We start from the raw sequence: 21,817 nt of genomic DNA on the forward strand, positions 1-21,817 counted from the left end.
CCAGGAAAAGGGTTCTGTTGTGTGCAATGGTCCAAGCCAGAGGAGAAGATCTCAGGTTCAACCCCCAGCATCTCCAGTAAAAAGGACTAAACCATAGGTGATGTGAAAGACTGCTACACCCTGGAAAGCTGCTGCCTGTACAAATAGATAATACCCACCTGGATAGACTGACTTGGCATAAAGCATCATCATAGGTTCAAGGAGCCTCTTTTTCGAGAAGAACCACGTGGTAAAAGATTGGCTCTGCCTGCCGAAGATCTCAGGTTCAATCCCGGGCAACTCCATTTATAAGCAGTGGTGGACTGGGTCTAAAAATATTGGTTGCCAGGGGACAAAGGGGTCCCACCCACAACTATAAGGCTATCATTTAATTTTTATTAATTTTTATTCTTAACATATTGTCTAATGTTTAAGGGCCCCACTTCATCAGGGGCCCACTTGCCATCGGGCAAGCTAACGCAATGGCCAGTCCGCCACTGCTTATAAGGCTCTGTGAAACACCACTGCCTGAGAATTGGGAGATCAGCCGCCAGTCAGAGCAGGCAAGACTGACCTTGATCGATAGTCCAGTAGCACCTTAAAGACTAACAAAAATATTTTCTGGTAGGGTATAAGCTTTCGTGAGCCACAGCTCACTTCTTCAGCTGTGGCTCACGAAAGCTCATACCCTACCAGAAAATATTTTTGTTAGTCTTTAAGGTGCTACTGGACTCTTGCCCTTTTTGACTACTGCAAACAGACTAACACGGCTACCCACTGTGAATTATCTTGATCGATAGGGCTGCCAGGTCCCTTTTCGCCAATGGTGGGAGGTTTTGGGGGCGGAGCCTGAGGAGGGCGGGGCTTGGGGAGGGGAGGGACTTCAATGCCATAGAGTCCAATGGCCAAGGCGGCCGTTTTCTCCAGGGGAACTGATCTCTGTCGCCTGGAGATCAGTTGCAACAGCAGGAGATCTGCTACTCCCTGGAGGTTGGCCACCCTACCGATAGACTAACTGCAGCATTCATGGGTGGGTGGGTACTCACCGGGCCCTCTCCGGCATCCCCCGCCGCCCCGCATTGCAGGGTCGGAATCCCTCCGCCGTGCCCCCGGGGCTTCTAACCCTGCAGGAGGTCGCCAGGGGGGCGGGGCTTGAGCTGCCCCCTCCGCCGGCCGCCAGCCTCCCGCAAAGCTCTTTCCCCGGGCTTGGCAGCCAATGAGCGGGCGGCAGGGGTGGGGCCTGCTGCGGCGCTGGCGAGAGAGAGAGAGAGGGAGAGAGGCTTGTGGTGTGGTGTGGTGCGGCGCGCGGCGGCATGGGAGCCGGGCGCCGGTCGTGGCGGCGCGGCACGAGCCCTCCTGCGTCTGTGGGCAGCCGGCTGGATGGGTGGCCCCGGGCCTAGCGGAGGCCGCGCCGCGGCAGAGCCATGAGCCCCGTGCTGGCGGCGGCGGCGGCGGCGGCCGGGCGCGAGCCGCGGGCGCGGGCGGCCCAGAAGGCTGCGTGCCTGCTGGCGGCGGCGGCCGGGCTGAAGCTGCTGTGGCGGCGGCTCGGGCAGGCGGGCTGCCAGGGGGCCCCGCGGCGGGCTGAAGGGCGGGAGGTGGCGCTGCGGGGCCCGGGGCCGGCGGCCAAACGCGCCTCGCCGGCGGCCAACGCGGAATTTCTCCGGCAGCTGCTGGCGCTGCGCAAGATCCTGTTGCCCGAGCTGGCGAGCCGGGACTCGGGCTGGCTGTGCCTGCACTCGGCGGCGCTGGTCTCGCGCACCTTCCTCTCCATCTACGTGGCCGGCCTGGACGGCAAGATCGTGAAGAGCATCGTGGAGAAGAAGCCGCGCAGCTTCGCGCTGCAGCTGATCAAGTGGCTGCTCATCGCCCTCCCGGCCACCTTCGTCAACAGCGCCATCCGCTACCTGGAGTGCAAGCTGGCCCTGGCCTTCCGCACCCGCCTGGTGGAGCACGCCTACCGCACCTACTTCGCCCACCAGACCTACTACAAGGTGATCAACATGGACGGGCGCCTGGCCAACCCGGACCAGTCGCTCACCGAGGACATCATGATGTTCTCCCAGTCGGTGGCCCACCTCTACTCCAACCTCACCAAGCCCATCCTCGACGTGCTGCTCACCTCCTACACCCTCATCCAGACGGCCAGGTCCCGAGGGGCCAGCCCCATCGGGCCCACCCTCTTGGCCGGCTTGGTGGTCTACGCCACCGCCAAGGTGCTGAAAGCCTGCTCGCCCAAATTTGGCAAGCTGGTGGCCGAGGAGGCCCACAGGAAGGGCTATCTGCGCTACGTCCATGCACGGATCATTGCCAATGTGGAAGAGATTGCCTTCTACAGAGGGCACAAGGTAAGGGGAACATGCACGTGAAACTGCCTCATACTGAATCGGACCCCTGGTCCATCCAAGACGGGTAGCAGCTTTCCAGGGTCTCAGGCAGAGGTCTTTCACATCACCTACTTGCCTAGTCCCTTTAACTGGAGATGCCGGGGATTGAACCTAGGACCATCTGCATGCCAAGCAGAGGCTCTACCACTGAGCCATGGCCCCTCCCCAGAAGAGACGGTGGAGGAGGCCTAAGAAGAGGACCTCAGGGTTGCTTCAGTAGCACTACCGGCTCTCTTGGATGTGGGAACAAATGCTCCCTCCCTTTCCCCATCCCAGAGAGACTTGAACACCCATACCTGTTCATATTGTAGGCTTTGGAGAAGGGGCTTGACAGAGGGAGGCACCATCAAAGAGCAGCTTTCTTTTTCTTCCTCCCAAACCCTTTATCAGAAAATGTTTAGGGCAAGGAGAGGCAAAAATGTGTACATTCTGAGCACCCATTCTTCATGCTTTAGGGTTCAATCTAAGGATGGATTTCTGTTCCCTTTTTTAGCAGTTGCAGAAAGTGTGAGAATTCTTTTGGAATAGTTGGTTGAGGCTACAGAGGGTCTAATAATCTCAGCTACTCACTGCCTCATGAATCATTTTCAGGGTTGCAATCAACAAATGCCCTGTGCAATTGCATGTTAATCCCCCCCCCCCCCAATTCTAGCCCTATGGGATTTTTCTCTCCCAACCATCTGGGTAGTGAATCCACAATAAACCTCCAGTTTCCCCCAAACATAGATTTCCCTTACCTTAAATGTAATATGCTTCCTAGACTCATCTTGCTTCTTCAGGGTGATTTACTGGCATTTCCCCCCCCCCCCCATGCATTTCTTTTAGAACTTTATATTTTTCTAAATGTATAGGTTAAAAGAGAGGGGTTCTCATTCCAGTCAAGAAGCAGAAAATCTAGCAGTGGCTGATTTCAGCCTGAAGAAAACTTTGAACATGGACAGCAACCCCAACCTTTGACATTGCTTTGCCGTGGCTTGGCAGAGATGCTGTCCCTGCGGAGTCTTTAAATAGCCCAGGCCTAAGTGTTGTGCCTTAACAACTGTACTTACATAAATTGAACAATTCATTTTAAAATCCAAGCTTAGGGTTTTATGTTTTACATGAATTTGAAAGCTGCTTTTATTTAGGAAAGAATTGTTTGCCTTGTACAAATTACGTTTTCATAAAAAGCTTCTGGAAGCAATTCCATTGAGAACTTTCTTGTGGGAGCGTCATTGAAAGGAGAAGTACCAGAGTGCATTAACACTCTTGTACAACTCTTTTCCCATCCCACGGTGGTTTCCATGGGACACTTGGATTTCCTAGAAGTGAGTATCTGTAGCTCCAAGCATTGAAGCTAAGCTACCAATGACTACAGCACTTTCCAATAATGTTGCTTAGTTACGTTTGTATTTATGTATTAATTTACATCATGTATATGCTGTCTTTCTCAACGGGAAACTGAAGTGGCTTACATCCATCTCCTGTCCTCCATCTCACAAAAGCCCTGAGTGGTAGGTTAGGCCGAGAGCGAGCGAGCAAGTAGCCCAAGGTCACCCACAAGCTTCCATGGCAGAGTGAAGATTTGAACTTGGGTCATCTGGATTCTGTTTTGACACTCTAACCCAGGGGTTTCAAACATAAGGCTCAGGCCGGATCCGGCCCCTTGGGAGCTCTTATCTGGCCCGCGAGCCTGCCGAGGCAGCCATGCCCCCACCCCCTCAATCTGGGCTGGCGAGGCCTGGCCTGACGAAATGACATTTATATCCTATCCGGCCCTCGTAACAATTGAATTTGACACCCCTCCCTGCTCTAACCAGTATACCACACTATTGTACTCATTCAGTGTTATTTGCTTTTCATAGACAGAGTGCACTAGTGTGCTCCTATGAAACTAGAGCGTGCTGCTCCTAGGGATACGTCTGTAAGATTCCCACTCAACCTTGGCCCTTACTGGGTGATCATAGGCCAGGCACTGCCTCTTAACTTAACCTTTCTCATAGACTTATTGGGAGATAGCCCTGTCTATTGTATAGTGCTAGGGATGTGATAATAAATACAATATAAATAGGAGTACAGTGGACCCTAAAAAAAGAAAAATATATATATTCCAGTGTATTCTTTGAAGCTCCTGTTCATTTTTCCAGCAGCAGACTCACAGGGCTACCCTTCTGGAACTGAGTAAAATATAGCACTTCTAAGTGTTTCTCAACCCTTATCTCAGTCATCTTCACAGTATCTTCATGAAGCAGGCCACAATCAGGAACTGAAACCGAGTGGCCTCCTCTATTTGCACATGGCATTTTAAAAGTATACGTGGGTGTCCTAGATCCACATATGAGAGTCTGTCTATTTGGCCATGCCCAACTCTGCAGGCTACCATTGTGAGTGGCATCAGTCGTAACGCAGAGCAGAAGTGTGATTCACTCTTTCACTCACATTTTGGCATCTTGTGGTAAGCCTTGATATGAGGATACTGCCTCGTCCTACTTTTGGGGAGGGGAAACGTCATTCCCAGATCACCCAGACTGGGTCTGTTACTGGAACTACACTGTATAAACCAGCTGAGACTCCAAGGATGCAATCCTGAATGCCCTTACCTGGCAGCAAGTCCCGTTGAACATAATGGGACTTACTTCTAAGTAGACATGCATAGGCTCGCTCTGTGAGAGACTGTGGCCATTTATGCACGGGAGGTTTTGCTTTGGGTTTGCCACTGTCTAGATGCACATTTTCCCCATCCAAATTCTCAAAACTCTGCATGGGGGCTTATTGTTGAGTTTTGAGAATTTGGATGGGGAAAATGTGCATCCAGAGAGACAAATCCAAGGCAGGCCTCCCATGCATAAATGGCATGTATTGAAAGCATTCAGCTCTTTTGTGTGGATATAAGCCCTATTGATATCCATCTAGTTTTGTTAGGCACGTCTGTGTAAGTTGCCTGTGTCTCTATAATGTAACATTCCATATAAGCGTGTACAATTTCTAACCGTAGGTAGAAATGAACCAACTCCAGAAAAGTTACAAAGCTCTGGCCGATCAAATGAATCTCATTCTCTCCAAGCGTTTATGGTACATCATGCTCGAACAGTTCCTGATGAAATATGTCTGGAGTGGAAGTGGTTTGATCATGGTGGCTGTACCTATCATCACAGCAACGGGATTTGCAGACGGCGGTAATGACATTTATTTAATTTGAAATGCTTGTGTGACAGTTTTATTGTGGAAGGATTATCATAGGTGTGGGAGGAGGAGAAACTCTACAATGTCCAGGGGCTAAAAATGCATGCTTCAGTAGCTCTGCGAGATATGTGGAGGGCAATAAAACTGTAAATCAAGAATTGTCCCAATAATACATAATCCTCTCCTTCTTGCATCTAGTATTTTGAAACAAGTTCCCTTAGGGCCAAACTACATGTTACAATTTTTTGTAAGTCAGGTTAGCATTCCCCAGACTCAACTTGCTGTCCCTGCAGTCCCACAGCAGCTCTGGGGAAGTGCATTTTTAAACTCCTCAGGAACCTGATTCTGCTCAACTGTGGTGTGGGAGGGGGAAGGATTCCTACCTTTCCCTCACTCTTTCTGAGCTGAAATGGCCTGAGTGGGAAGTTAGTTGCAAAACTTTGGAGCTGCACAGGCCCAGAATACTTGGAAAATGTTGTGGAGGGGAAGGCCGGGGCCCCTCCTCCTCCTCCCACACTGGAGGCCTGCTTTTCCAGCAGGTGTTGTGTGACCTCAGATGCCTTTTCCTGCAGGTGTTGCGTGACCTCAGGGAAAGGGTCAAGTCCAGGGAACCCCAGCCTGACTTGCCAGAAAACGTAATGTGTAGTTTGGCCCTTATAGTTTCTGAAACCACGAAAGATGTTTAGGGTACATTGCAATGCCAATTCTTTATTTCTAAGCCCTACTAAACGTCAGTGGGACATTAGCTTGTGCAGCTGCATGTATAGCTTTCAAAACTAGGTTGTGGTTTTTAATATATAGAAAATGGCCCTGATTTCAAAGGGTTTTAACAGTTAAATCCTGAGCAGAGTTATGCCCTTGTACGTCCGCTGAAGACAGTCTGCGTAGACAGCATATCTAAGCAGGTTTACTGAGAATCTTACTCAGATCTGTTCCATGGGGTTGACTTCTATGACAGTGTTCTTAAGGTTGCGCTGCTTATCTGGGTTGGATTAAAGCAGATGTATTTGAGGGGATTCCCAGCTTAAAAAAAAAATCTTAGAAAAGGTTTTTCTTAAATTAATTATTTTCAAGAAATCAACAGTTTTAAAAAAAACTGCATTAAAAAGGGAGACAGCTTTGTTTTAAAAACCATGAGGATAAGGATTCCTGGGGGGGGGGGATTGTCTTGAGAAAGTCTTTTTATACCAACAGTAACAAGATTTAGATTTAAGTTTGAGAGTCACTTTTCTTTTTTATGTCCAAACAAAAATAATGAATGTGAGGCTTGTTGAATAGTTTATGAAACCCCGTATATGTGTTTTCTACAGCTGAGACTCCAGGAAGTTTACCTAGGCTATCCAGCGAGTCTCTGGCTGAGCAAGACTTTGAATCTGGGCCCAGCCATCTCTGTCAGTGCATCCTAAACTGAGTTACACCCTTTGAAGCCCATTGACTTTGAAAGGTATAACTCTGCACTATAAGCATGCTCATATTGTTATAAGCATTACCAAAGGGTTTGATTTCTTTTCATGCACATTAGATTAATAGTGATACGTTCTGAGACAGAACTTAACATCAACAGTTTGTGAGAATGATTGGTACTATGGCTAGAAATGTCATTTCTGCTTTGTTACAGATTGTTTTCAGGAAATACTTCAGCACATCAAACAATTTTTTGTAGTTGTTGAAACACAAGCAGTCTTGAAACCAACTCCATAATATTCCCAATTGCATGAGCAAGCATAATGTGTGAATTAGGTGATCCTGGACACAGGTGGCTGACATATTCTGTGATTATGGCAGCTGGGACAGTCATTACTTGAATCATGAAAATTGCAACCAACTGTATCCAGGAATGCCCAGTTAATTTGTGAATATCAAAACACAATTTGGACTGCAAACATGCAATGTCTGTGTGACCTGAGCTTTCGTTGAAGGCCAAATTTAAGTGATTGTTTGGTAAAGGAACATTATATATGTAATTCTGAAGTGGTCCATAGAGTGGGATTAAAAAATCCACAAAGTTGGGGCAGAAACAGAAATAAGTTTTTTTCTACAAGTCTGGGGATGTCGAAGATTTTTTCTACAAGTCTGGGGATGTCCAAGGTTTGCGTATGTGTGTATGTATATCTATATACTATATATATACACACACACATACATACATACACACACACACAGAGATAGATATGCTAAAAAACCCCACAAATAATAGAAGCAATTAATTTTCTTAGAGAAGCAGATGCTCAGTATTCCACTGAGATCTTGTGAGATCTCAGTGGCCATTTTAGGGGTTGCTAAGCAACCTGCAGTCAGCATTGCTGAGGATTCCAAGCCTCTGTTGGTGTCAGAATGGGGAAGGAGAGAGACAGACCTAAAATGTAAATGATAGGAGGAAGAAAAGGTAGAACTGGAGAGGAGGAAGAAAAGGGAAAATTGAAGATGGGTGGTATGTGTGTGAAGGGGTGGTAGAGGCTGCTGGGGGGGAACAGAAAAGGTAGGTATGTGGATGGGCCAAAGAAAAGGGGAGAGGCTATAGGTATTACTAGGGAGAGGAATAGGGAAATCATATTCCCCCCTTTTGAGTTTTCACAGGTTCCCCATTTGTAAGGTTCTATGCGGTGGCCAAAGTAGGATTACTATACACAGTTGTCAGATATAGACAAATTCTGTGAGTATGAAACTAGGTATGACCACGACAGATTGGTATTTTTCAAATGTAGACTAGGGTGAGGAGAGATTTCAGATACAAAGGTATAGGTGAGAGGGGTTGCTGACCCCAGCCTCTGAATGTCTTCCTGCAATTCACACCCCCCCCCCCGGTTATTTTTCTCCCAGCCAAGCTTACTTTCAGTCTTGGAGGCCTAATAGGTAGAAATGCAATCATGAGAGAGGTTGTATGAGTGGGAAGCAGCAGATGGAGTAAGAATTCAGCACCCATTACCTCGACCACTTTGTTGCTTGAAATAGCTCCCACCCACCCTTACATTTTGATGCAACTTGAGTTTGAGCATACGGGTCTGCCCTGTCTCATCTATTCTTCCTACTCTCCTGATCAACTCATGCGGTCTCACGTCACGCTCAAGCAGAGAGCTAGTATAAGGCCGAGCAAAGAGCTCTAAATGACTGTGTTTGAGCCATGCTTTGCTTCAAAATATAGCAATCAGACCTTGCATATGAATAAGAAAAAGACCAGTCAGACAAATCTTCCAAAGGATTTTATTATTCTTTACACATACAGCTCCATAGCAAGGCTTTCTGAGCAGTTTGCAATCAAATGTTATAAAGCACTACAAACAATTATTTTTCTTTGAAATGCAGCAAGGACAAGGAATGGAATACAAAAGACTCGAACTATGAAATAGAGGGGTGTGACAGTCCACTGAGCCCCTTGATTGTTGTTCCTGGGGGTCAGCAGATCCTTGGGAACAGCACTGGGGACAATCTGGGAGTCTGTGATGAGAGGGAAGAATCAGCAGAAATCTCTGCCCCCTCGTCTGAAGATGTAAGTTCTGTTAAGTCCCATGAGTTCCCAAGGAAACAGTGAATGTTCCGTGAATGACTGAAAGATCTTTATGGATGCTACCTACCATGGGAATCTTTGGCACACTGTTTTAGATGTGTCCCTAGACAGGTATGTCAGAGAGAGGGAGGCAAAATGGGATAAATCTCAATCTTATGATGCCATTTCATCTGTAGAGACTTCTGAAAACATGATGGGTTGGATCCAGCATAGTGTTTCCACAGTCACAAGGACCTCTGCCCGAGCAGCAAGGCTTTTGCAGCTCCTTCTTCCCAGAGCACTCCAAAATGCCCCTCAAAGCTGTTTCTGGGTCCCCTCTCCACAGGAACACATTTTAGGGGGGCTGCCATGGGAAGGGAGGAGCTGTGAAATTTTCACTCTGTGGGCAGAAGTCCTTGCTCTTGCATGGAAATATATTTTCTCCAGGATAAAACAGAAGGTGGCACAGATGCACTGTGTGTGAGGGGAGCCCCATGGTAATTCATTTAAGCAGAGAAGTAGGCAAAGTAGCTAAGAGTAAGTGCAAGGAAAAAAAACATTGAAGTGTAAGAAACACCCCATGGTATATTCTCGTTAACTTCCAATGAAACACGTTTTGACATTTCTCAGAACTGTGAGCTCAGCTCAAGACAGCTTGAGCCAAAATAACACTTTGTTAGTTTTTAAGGTGCCGCAAGCCTGGTATTTATTTTTGCTTTGAACTCTGCTGTTTATCAAGAAGCAACCACAGCTGTTATCTCTAGACGTCTAGAGGTAAAACATTGATCCTGATCTATGCATAGCTAATATGTATTTCAGATGTGTAGCCTGATCACAAAGGCCATCTGAGCTCTGTAACACTGGGTGGAGGCATACTGCTCCACCCATAGCCACTAATTTGCACATGACTAGCTGTGCACAACTGAAGCTGGTTTGGGGTAGAAGTGTGTTGGCTCCTACCACTCTGTTCTTCTAACAGCTGTGCTTTCTGCAGATACAAGGGGCTCCTCCATTGATGGAAGATCCTCTTTTGTTGGTAGAAGCATCTTTGCATGGGAGGAAAACACCTCCATGCGTGGAACAGAATTGCAGGATCCAACCCTATAGGTGTGCAAGCAGGGTTGCATCATTGCTAATGGTAAGGCCTTTTCTTGGCCTTTTAAATAACATTTGTCTTACTTTATTTTGCTTTAAAAACATATACTAAAGGCATGAATACTAGAGATTCCACAAAGAACGATAGAGTAACAAGTTCCATGAGATTTTTGGCAGTGGGGTACGTTGTATGCAGGAGAGAATTTATAGCTGAGAAAAATATATGTTGCATATGAACATGTACTCATAGATTTTTTTTTCCTAATGCTTACCATGATACTTTTACTACTTTGCTTATTTTGCTGCTTACAGGAATTAGTAGGGGAAATTTTTTTTCCTGCCAATACATTTGTGTCTCCTCTCATTTGATCCCGAAGAAAAGTTATTTTCAGGCTAACTATCTGCAAATACATTAGCAGAAGGTTGTGACTTCAACATGTGTGCTATGAGAAAGAAAGCTTTTATTTAATTATACTAATTGAAACAAAACAAATATGCTAACCTGGTGACAAAGTGAAATGATTCCCTACATAGCAGTATTCTTTTCCCATATATGCCTTATTATTTCATTACATTTCCAAACTGTAAGGGAGGCATAGTTTTTAATGAACATTGGAGAAGTTTTTAATCGCTGGTGTCAGTAAACCGCTGGAAGTCAAAAGGTTTGCCTTAGGGGACTTGTTAGTGCTGTAGTAATGATCAGACTGATTGGGGGTATAAAGTCAGTGGGTTGGATCCACGAATGAGGAAGGAAGTGGGTTCATCTGACCACCCAAAGAGGCTGCACTGAGTTTCCTGAGACCTGCATGGACAAAAGCCGTGTGGGATGGACTGTTGTAAGGAGGGGAATTGGGTGAGATTGAGTGAAAAAGTTGGCTCGATCCAGGCCAATATAATATACAGATTGCAAAAGGTTCAGAAAGGGGGAAGTTAAAGCAGCCCAGAGGCAACCCAAACTGAACAGCCCCTGTGGCAATAAAAGCCAACGCTCAAGGGCCACTCAGCTTAGAAACAAGCCATGGCACTAGAGTAAGTGTTGCCTCTTCCCATACTGCTACTAAGCAACAGCTGTGGAGGAGGAGGCAGCGCTGAGCCTCCACCAATCATGGGTGCTGCTGAAGGAAACCCAGTGGTACTGACAGGTCTACTGGGCTTTGTTTTGCTTGTGCCTGGCTGCTGCTGGCCCTCTGGGACAGCACCCACCGAGAACTCCCTGCAAGTTAAGTGGCCAGTTTGCCACCCAGAGCTTGTGACCAGTGCTTGTGTTGACTGTTCTTTCAGATGGTGAAATCGGTTTCTACTGTTCCCCCTTGTGTGGATGTTAGGGTTGCTTGAACAGGGTTTGTGTCTTTAAGGACTGCTGAAAGGGAGTATATAGACATCTGCTCCTTTTTCCTTGCTAGGAGCAGTATTCGCTGTCAAAAGTCTCCTGATTGCTACAGCTACCAGTGCCTTCTTTGAGTGAGGATTTTGGAAATTCTGTTTAAGAGCTTTTGAGCTGATTTTTATGGCATTGGTTTTGCTCCTTTGTTATGAGGAAGTTTTATTCCATGGTGTTAGAATATTCTTAAGATTCTGTTGGTTTCAATTATTTCTCTGTTGTTTTTAGAATTAGAAGATGGCCAGAAACAAGCAATGGTCAGTGAGCGAACGGAAGCCTTTACTACTTCCCGAAATTTACTGGCCTCTGGAGCGGATGCCATTGAACGGATTATGTCATCTTACAAAGAGGTACTGGGTTGATTTGTTTGTGATGATGGAAAGGGTTTAACAACAGAAATGTTAAAATAATATAGGAAATTAAAAAGTGCTACGCTCAGGTTCATGGCAGGCTTCAAGCATTCGACATTAAATTGCAAAAATGAACATACTGAAAGAACTCCTTTGACTGTTGTTTGAATACCTCATAACAACCATAAATTTAGGTGTTTCTGAGATATAATCAGATCTAGAGTAAAGCCTTTTTCATATGTCATGTTTTTGGCACTGTAACACCCCACACATGGAACAAATACACTATATGCAATCCTCCTTATATGTGTAATTCACCCTTTTTCACTGAAAGGGGAAAACGTGAATTTACCATCTCAGTACACTTGTTCTGAAGCTGGAATATATGCATGTTGCTGCTTTCAGAAGAAACGGCGATAGCACATATCAGGAGGATCACACGTAGCAATGTTTGTCCCATTCAGTCAAGCAGAATGACTGAACAGGGCTTACAATGTGGCAAGATCTGCCACTTACACCTTCCTATGTGATGCTCCTATTTATGTTGTTTAGATTAAATGTAGTTGGTAAATTGTGTAGGTGTTTCTGGGGAGAAAAGAATAGAGAATTGGACCAGTTATTGCTAAGTGTAGGTAACATTTCAATATTAGGTTGATGGTGGAGTCTACAAACCCCAGAGGTATTTGTGGTATTTCCTGAGTAGTTTTAAATTTCTAACTCCCAGGTTGTCACTCCTGGATTATGAAAAGTGTGGCCATAGTATTGGTTATTATTTATTCATAATGAACTCAGTGGTATTTTATGTAATACAATACATATACAAATTGTATTGCAAAACATTTTTCCCTTTTCTGAAGTAGCAATATATTAACTGCCTGCCCAGCCCAAACCACCCAACTCATATGCATCTGACAGAATGGTTATTTGAAGCTGGGCAAGTTAGGGTAAAAGGCAAGTGGATCCTTGATCTTAATTTTAAATGTAAACATTTGAAGGAAATGTCAGCGTCTCACACCAACTCTAGCCATGCCTTAAAAGGGTATTTCTGCATGTGCCGGAATCCAGACCATACCAGACAGATATTTTATTTATTTATATAAAACATTTATATCCCACCTTTCCTCATGGGTCAGGATGGCTTATGATAATGCTTAAAATCATTTTCTGTTAAAACCAAAAATAAAACAACAAACCCCAAATCTCTCCCACCTCCCTCACCTTAAAAGATGCCTGCCATTCAAACCCCCTCAAAAGCCCTGACAAACAGACAGGTCTTGCAGCGTTTCCTGAAGCTCTCAGGGTGTGGGGGGGAAATCACCTGTTCAGGGAGGTCATTCCAGAGCTCCAATTGATGCCAGATGGGCCATCCTAAGGGGTGGTGGGGTAGCCAACAGATGGCTGCCTGATGACTGTAGTTGGCACACAGGGACATAAGGAAGAAGACAGTCCTTCAAATATGTGAATTCCAGGTCATGAAGGGCTTTAAATGTCACAACCAGAATGCTGAATTGAACTTGGAAACACCCTGGCAGCCAATGTAGCTGTTTTAAAATGGACAACATGTTCCCAGTGGCTAGTCTCTGACAGTAGTCATGTTGCCGCATTCTGGACCAGTTGTAATTTCATAGAGCACATCGCATTAATCCAACTGTGAGATTACAGACGTATGGATCAACATGGCCAGATCAGCTAAGTCTAGATAATGAGAGAGTTGGGGAATCAGATACAGCTGATAGAAGGCCCCCATTGCTGCCATGCCAGCCTGCTTTTCAAACAGCAAGGCAGCCACCCCAAGCTCTTAACTTGCTCTGAAAAACCAGTGACACCCCACCTAGGACAAGTAGATTCAATCCCTCGAGAATATCAAGCTTTCCCAACCAGCACTACCTCTGTCTCGTCTGGATTCAGTTTCAGTTTGTTCTGCCTTAACCATCTGACCACAGCCTCAAAGCACCAGTTCAGAACCAAGAGGGATACATCTGGAGGCTTGGATAATGAAATATAGAACTGGGTATCATCTGCATATTGATGACACCCAACCCCAAAGCTCCGGAAAATCTCCATTCAGCTGCCTCATATATGTATTAAAGAGCATGGGTGAGAGAATTCCCCACAAGGGAAATTCCAGCCATTTGATTCTGCACCACTGATGGAGACTCTTTGTGTCCGCCTATGTCCTTATTACCAACTCCATATTCAAGCCAGTGGATAACAATACAGTGGTCAACTGTGTCAAAGGCTGCTGAGAGGTCCAACAATATCAACAAGGAAGATTGTCCCCAGTCCAACTTTAAACAAAGCTCATCCACCAGTGCAACTAAAGCCATGTCGGTACCAAACCTAGGCCTGAAACCAGATTGAAATAGGTCACGGACAGATGTGTAATCTAGGAAGCCACCACATGCTCTAGCACCTTCCCTAGGAAAGGTAAATTGGAGATTGGGCACCTCATCCCTAGCCAATGAAGGTTTTTTTGAACAAATAATTGCCTCTTTCAAAGGTCTAAGAAGAGCCTCTTCAATCAGGGATTAATAGCTGATCTTCACTGATAGCTCCAATACCTTTTCCCAGCAAGATTTTAAAAGCCAGGATGGGCATGGATCCGGAGCATATGGTGACCCTCACACTTCCAAAGATACCAGCATCCATAGATAATCTGAAATTATTCATAACAAAAGGACAAGTAGGCTCTTCTGATACCTCAGGTACTGGAACTGTGCTCAACTGGGCCTTAAAGTCAGAACGGATAAGAGATTTTTTTCAGCAAAGAACCTTGCAAAAACATCACAGCTGGGGGCCAGAGTTTCATGGCTGGCAGAGTCAGACTTATCAAGTCATGAACAGCTTTAAACAATTGAGCAATGGTGGCAGAGAAGAAAGTCTTCTTTGCTTCTGTTACCGCTTCTTCAAATTCAAACATGAATTTGGAATGATAGAAGCAAGGCAGGGTGAAGGAATGACAGAAGCAAGGCAGGATGGAGAGATAATGTCAGCACTGGAATGCATGTTCTGATGTTCATTTAGAGTTTTAGGCCCTTGAGTTTTATGCCTGAGGCTTCCTGAACTCCTTAGTAGGGTCAGGGTTCAGATTTCACGTTCTACAGCCACAATGTGACATGTAGCATTTCTCTTTGATTCACAATTTTGTCCCTGGTAGTTAAGAATGAATCCAAAAGTTCTACATGCAGGATTGCCATGTTCACATTAGAGCTCTGGAGTCAGGGTAGTGAGCTGTATTATGACATTCTCTGTGGTTTTAAATAAGTATTTGTGTTGAAGTTTTCAAGGCTCCCAGCTAGGTCTTTGGCGCAAGGGGGCACATGGAGGTTGTTTGGGAGACCCTTGTGACTATCCCAGGCACTATTGGGAAGAAAGCCTTTCTGGGAAACACCAATACAAAGCACTTCAGATCTTGTACGTGGGCTAGCTCTGCACTACTGTACCTTAATTTTAGCATGGCGTTCCATTGTCGGATTATAACCATTCATGGGAAAGACTACATTAGGCTCCATCTGTTGTCCTGCTGAGTAGCATTAAATACTTAGACTTAGTGGGTAAATACTACCTTTAGACAGGTGAATATTACAACAACAGCATACAAATGTAATATGATTAAAGGTATTGGAATATGTCATGCATTTCTCTGCCATATCTCTGTGTATGTGCTAAAATTATGGAATTAAAAAGACATGTTTTCAATCCATCAAAAATTAAATTCCAAAAACACATAAACTGGAGAATATAATACAGCAGTACACTAGATATCTGTTGGATATCAGAATTTACCAGATGTGCAAAAATAGCGGTTGCTCTAATGTGTTGCTTTATTTCTCATAATAAAATTTCCTTATGCCGAACAAATGGACTTATCTTTACTTTGAAGGAGAGGTGAACAGTTGAATTCACAACATAGCAAAATTTTGGCTGTGTGTAAATGTGGCACAACAGATAGCTAAACCGTTTCCTGTAGTATGTACCATAGTACAAATAATATTTATCTTTCCATTCTTTCTGACAGGTCTAGATGTTTTGGCCTAATTCCTTTCTGCCAGCAGATGGCACACTATAGTTTTGGGGTGATGCCATCACTTGTTGATTGCTGGGGAAGTTGCTAGCTATCAGAACTGGTTGTTCCCCATCCCCTTTCTTTACATGCCTGGGTGTGACTTCCTGTGTCATTTGAGGACAGGTGGGACAATTCACTAGAATACATCTAGTTGCCACCTATAGGGGAAGGTATTTGTGAAGAATGAGAGATATCAAACCAGTTTTATGGAAAATGATATAAAGCCAGAAATCCCTGTGCTCACAGACTCTTTCCCCTTCCATTAAGGCTGGTTCCACAGCAACTAGGTCCAGTGAAATGAGCCTGCAAATCGACCTTTTTTGTGGAAAAGGGGATGAGTGCAGTTGAAGGCAAAATTGGGCATTACGGCATTCATGGGCCGTTTTCAAGCTGAAGGCTGTTTTAAAATACCATGAGGGCGTGCAGCATGGTGGGTCCAGTGCTGGCACTTGAAAAGTCCCGGGGAGCGGACAAGATTAACTAGTCCTGCATTACTGCGCAACCACACGGCGTTTTTAAATGGCCAGGTTTGGCATTAAAGTGGTGTCAGAGTCTGCAGGCCAGACCCATGGACATTGTAAAGACTAGTTCGGCCCTAATAGTTTGCCTTTAGTGGTTGCAGGCACAAATACTTGCAGTTGAAGAGCTGGCAGAGTTTTAAAAGGTGTGAATGATGAGGAGAATCTTAGCACAGCCGCCACAAAATTTCCAACCAGGGGCAAAATACCCTCCTTCCCCATAAGCAAATGAAAACAAGTATTATCATGTTAGGAGGGGATATATCCTGAAGTGGCTAGTCTGGAATGAAGGCTAATAGACATCAAACACCTCCCATAAATCAAAGCCCCTAGTTATTGACATGTGTTTTAACACTGTCCTCGAATCAAATGTTACATCTCTGTGCACCCTTAGGAAAGCATGTATGGTTCTGTGACAGGCAAGCAGCAGCACTGTATCAGTCTAGGGTTGCTTTGAGTATCGGTCACCAGGTGCTAGTTGATCTTGAGCTGGCATGGAAAATGAAAGAGAGAAGCAGAGCAGAGTGCTTACCTTGTTCTCTGAAATGATCTGTGGCTTCCTTGTCACTTGTGAGATGACTGCACTGTTTGATGCGAAGGCATGGTAAACATGCCAGCATGTTTGAATCACCATTGATGGTCAGTTTAAGTCAACAGCACTAAGTCAATTTAAGTAAAAGTTTGCCAGACTGCTCAGTTAAATTGCAAGCATTACAATTGTGCACTGCCTTTTCCCCCAAAGCCCAAAAATGCTTTAAAAAAAACACACTAGCTGCTGAAGGTTTAGCTGTTATACTATCCCGTTACCTGCTAATGAGGACCTCATCACATGTCTTACTAGGAGTTGACCTTCATTCTTCTATCACTGTCTCATGTAAGAAATATTTGCACACACGTCAAAACTGACTTCTGGCATTTCAGGAAAGCATATGAATATGAAAGGCCATATTCCCTTTGATTTTTCATAGATAGCCTTTGGAAGCAAAAAACAAAACTATATGCAATCCAGTAATTTATGTCCACTATAATTTGTTGTCTGGCAGGTCACTGAGTTAGCCGGCTACACAGCCCGGGTGTACAACATGTTTTCGGTCTTTGATGAAGTGAAGAGAGGCATTTACAAAAGGACAGCTGTGTCTCAAGAAAATGAAAGCGGCAATACAAAGACAGAGAAAACAGAACGACATATTGATGGCCCCTTAGAAATCAAGGGTAATGAATTCTACAGTTCTTTTTTTTTCTTTTAGGTTATTCCTTTCTTATGTGTCACATAATTTTGAACCTCCATGTCCAGTGGCAGTTCACTTCTGAATACCAGGAGGCAACATCTGGGGAGAGTCCTTGGCCTTTATGCCCTGTTTATTGGCCATCTAGGGCAACTGGTTGGCCTCTGTGTAAAGTGGGACACTGGATTACATGGATTCATCCTATCTCATGTTCTTATAGTTGGAATCACTGGGGCAGTTATATAAAAAAAAAAGTTATTTGCACATGTAATCCATCCCATTGCCAGGTACAGAAGGTGAAGAAGAGTTGGTTTTTATACCCCGCTTTTCACCACCGTAAGGAGTCTCAAAGTGGCTTACAATCACCTTCCCTTCCCGCCCCCCACACCAGGCACCTTGTGAGGTAGGTGGGATGTGTAAATTTACACATGTAACACTTAGGATTGTACTGAAATACCTCACATTCATTTTAAAAATGGTTTTGAAAAGTGCTGCCTCCCTCTGCACCAAAGGATGTTGCCAAAGGAGACAGGAGGACCTCGCCTAACTCTGATACAAAGTCCTCATTTTGCCTCCAACAAGCATGAGTGCTTTGTAATGTGAAGTCTGGCCCACTGAATCCATTTCTGTGATGCCCCTTTTTAGCACTGTGTAAGTCCCCCCAGTATGCATCCACCAAAGGTCAGCTAAATGCCTGTGTGATCCAGCATACTTCAGTGCAGTCCAGGTAAAGGCTTTTGCCTCAGAAGGAACTGTCGGTGCTCCATCTGCTGGGACTAAAAAGAATTAACTATGCAATGTACTTTACTGCTCTTAAGTCACCTCTAATACCATATCTCTAATGCTAAAGATGGCAAAGCCAAGGAATTTGTGAAGTCTTTTAAAGGCTCTGGTGGGAGGACTATTAGGGTTCAGTCGAACGTCTTCTGGATTGTAGACACATCAGAAGGGTGGCAAGTTACAAGGAAAGACTTGTTCACTGTCTTCTCTAACTGTGTGGTAATGTGGCTGCTTGGGAATCCAGAAAAGGAGCCGGGAAGGATCCCATTGCTCAGCTTGCAATGTGACCAGATACTGCAGATAACTGGTTCTCGAGTTGTCTGGAGATGCTGGAACAGTAGGTTTTCCATGGGCCACTACGTGGTAGATGTTTGTGGGCATCTGATCTCCCTGAGGCATTAAGGCTGGCTTGATGGATATGCAGATGTTACATTTTGTTTGTTAATGGCTGTAGTAGAGCATAATACCATAGAGAGGAAAGGAGGGCTCCTCCCCTGCTTCCTTAAAGCCAAAACAGACATGATGGTGATCACATTGAATCTGATGGCATGCATGTTGGGGAGGGGCTGTGACTCAGTAGCAGAGCATCTGTTTGGCATGCAGAAGGTCCCAGGTTCGGTCCCTGGCATCTTCAGCTAAAAGGACCAGGTAGTAGGTGATGTGGAAAAACCTCAACTGGAGATCCTGGAGAGCTGTTGCTCGTCTGCGTAGACAGTGCTTACCTAGATGGACCTGGTTCACTATCAGACAGCTTCATATGTTCATGCAGACAAATCAGCTCAACCACTTAATGGTCAAATAATGTCTAGGGTTTTGTTAAAGCTAACTGCTTTAGAATTTCTGGGTCATTGTGTGATTTTGAGTGTCTCTCCCTGCCCCCATCATCAGGCCTTCACAGATCTCCATCTCTTTTGAAAGTAATTTATTAATTAATTCATTTATTAAATATTTATATCCTCCTTCCCATGTGACTCAGTTATGTATGTAGGGGGGCATGTGGGAAGAGGGAATATAACCCTTCATGCCCCACTCAGTTTCAGCTTTCTTTGCTATTACTAGCGTTTAAAGGGAAAAAGATTAAGGTTAACTATGGTGAAGTACATGTATAATAAAGGTGATGATGGTGATGATGATTAAGTTTTAAAAGGACACACTTTGCTTTCCTTTTAAAATGCCTAATAATGGTGTGGTGAGCCTGCTGTTGAATAATGAAGCGAACTAGAGCCTGAAGGGTTAAATTCCTCCCTCCAATCCTGCATAGCCTTGATCCAAATTGTCGATGCATGCACACCCAATTTACTGTTTATCTGTGATATCTGTCGCCTCTGTTTTGGCTCATATTCTTCAATCAGAACCAACTTGAATTTGACCCTGTGGATGCAGATAATCAGTGGAACCCCCTGATGCTTAAAAACACCTTGAAGTTGCCTCCTTCATAGTTTCTGGGTCATCCATCATTTTAGTTAACACCCCCCCCCCCAAGTTCATGCCTTCAGAATGATCTCTACAGTCTTTGGTGCCAGCTTTCAATACTAATTATCTTAATTACCTCAGTAAAGGTTATATTGAAATATTCCAGTATGTGAAACCTCCTGAGTGTCTCTGAACTCATGGAATATATTTGTTAGATATTATAATGAATTATACCACTGTAGCTCTTGAAAAAAAACAAGTTTGTATCTGAGTGGGTTCATTTATTTACACTTTTCTTTGGCATCTGTTTTCATACGATTTGAGCAATATGTATAAGAACAAGTTTTGCTGTGCATAGATGTGCCAAATGTCTGGAAAGAAGGAAACTTTCCAAATTGGCTTCATCTGTAGGTTCCTTGCTTGAAGAACTGGGTAGAGATACTATGGAACACAGGATCCTTGTTGAACATATACAGTTGCACAGTTTTTATTTGCAGTTGGCATCAAAATCCTAATAAAAGCAGAAGTTAATGTAAAACGAGTTTGAGCTCATTGTATCAGACCATGTGGCTGTTCTGTTAGTAGAGGTACTTTCTTCCAGTAGGAGGAACCTTCCCCTGATGAAATGGTGCCTTACATTAGGGAAGGCTTCTTTGGTCAGGGGTAAGCACATCCTGCAGTGGAAAGAATCTTAACGATCCAATCCAGTGACATAACAATGGTAAGAGTTGTTAACTATAGATTAAATCGTTTTATATGACCTTACTTCATCTGAAACACTATTTTTGATGGAAGCAATTCATGGGCAAGTCAATTCATGCTCAACAGGAATCTGCCATGCTAAGATGGACAACTTTTTCTCTCTCTCTGTGTATGCCTGTGCGACTGCTCTACTAACACATGTTGTGTTAATATTCTGTTTTTGTTTTACTTGTAGGAAAAGTGATAGATGTTGATCATGGGATTATCTGTGAAAATGTTCCTATAATTACCCCAAATGGAGATGTGGTGGTTTCAAGACTTAACTTCAAAGTAAGATGATATGCAAGAATCTTCTGATTGTTGCCATCACAATTAGAACAAAAACAGCCCAGAGTTCAGTACCTTTATGTAAAATACTTGGAGGAGCATATGGAAAAGAGGGGAAGTCAAGAAAGGTAGGCATAGTGGCCCAGTTTTAGAGTTAGATATGTACAGTTTATCTTGCATCAGGAAACAGGGAGACTTAAGGGAAGACTAAATGGCATACGAATCCCGGGAAGATTTCCATTTTCATGTGATGTACTTGTTCGTTTGAGAAGACAGGAGTCACTGGAAAAGACAGTTATGCTAGGAAAAGTTGAAAACAGCAGGAAAAGAGGAAGACCCAACATGACATGTATTGACTCAATCAAGGAAGCCATGGCCCTTTGTTTGGAAGACCTGAGCAAGGACGTGAACTCATAGGGTTGTTCTAGAGTTGACTTGACAGCAATTCACACATAGACACACACATTTGTTGGTTACCCTATACATTTGGGGTGTTGAACTGGTAGCTTGCCATCTCAGGAATTCTGATTTGAATCTTTCTAAGAGTATGAAGACTATCTAGCCATGTCTGTGGTTCTCCTTATAAAATACTACTGTCCCTACAACTGCCTTGAGGAATCTAGCAGTGACTCATGGAATAAAAAACTTCCAGAGTTTGGGGGGGGGGGGGAAACGAGACATCCCTGTGGAATGCTAGACCATGAAATGCTGATTAATGGTTGCAACCTTGACAGTTCCCTACCATACAAGTGGCCCTGGCCCGGTGGCCGCACAACTGGGCCCAGTTTTCGTAGGTAGAGCCTACTGGCAGGGAGGAGGGAAAGCTTAAGACAGAAGGACAGATATAGGTAGGTTGACTGTTGGGTGGGAAGGAGATAGCGTAGCCAACTCCAGGTTAGGAAATTCCTAGAGGTTTGTGGGGTAGAGTCTGGGGAGGATGGAGTTTGAGG

General features: G+C 44.6%; 1 protein-coding gene across 1 annotated transcript in view; it reads left to right on the forward strand.

Moving 5' to 3' along the window:
- The first annotated feature begins 1,403 nt into the window (after positions 1-1,403).
- Positions 1,404-21,817, forward strand: part of ABCD2 (ATP binding cassette subfamily D member 2) — a 41,450-nt gene continuing 21,036 nt past the window's right edge. Inside the window, exons 1-5 of the mRNA XM_056846102.1 lie at positions 1,404-2,324; positions 5,338-5,518; positions 11,714-11,835; positions 17,463-17,631; positions 20,776-20,870. Coding sequence (XP_056702080.1) covers positions 1,404-2,324; positions 5,338-5,518; positions 11,714-11,835; positions 17,463-17,631; positions 20,776-20,870 — 1,488 coding nt within the window. The remainder of the gene's footprint in view (positions 2,325-5,337; positions 5,519-11,713; positions 11,836-17,462; positions 17,632-20,775; positions 20,871-21,817) is intronic.

Source organism: Euleptes europaea, chromosome 3, assembly GCF_029931775.1.
Source record: "Euleptes europaea isolate rEulEur1 chromosome 3, rEulEur1.hap1, whole genome shotgun sequence".
NCBI classification, from domain to species: domain Eukaryota; kingdom Metazoa; phylum Chordata; class Lepidosauria; order Squamata; family Sphaerodactylidae; genus Euleptes; species Euleptes europaea.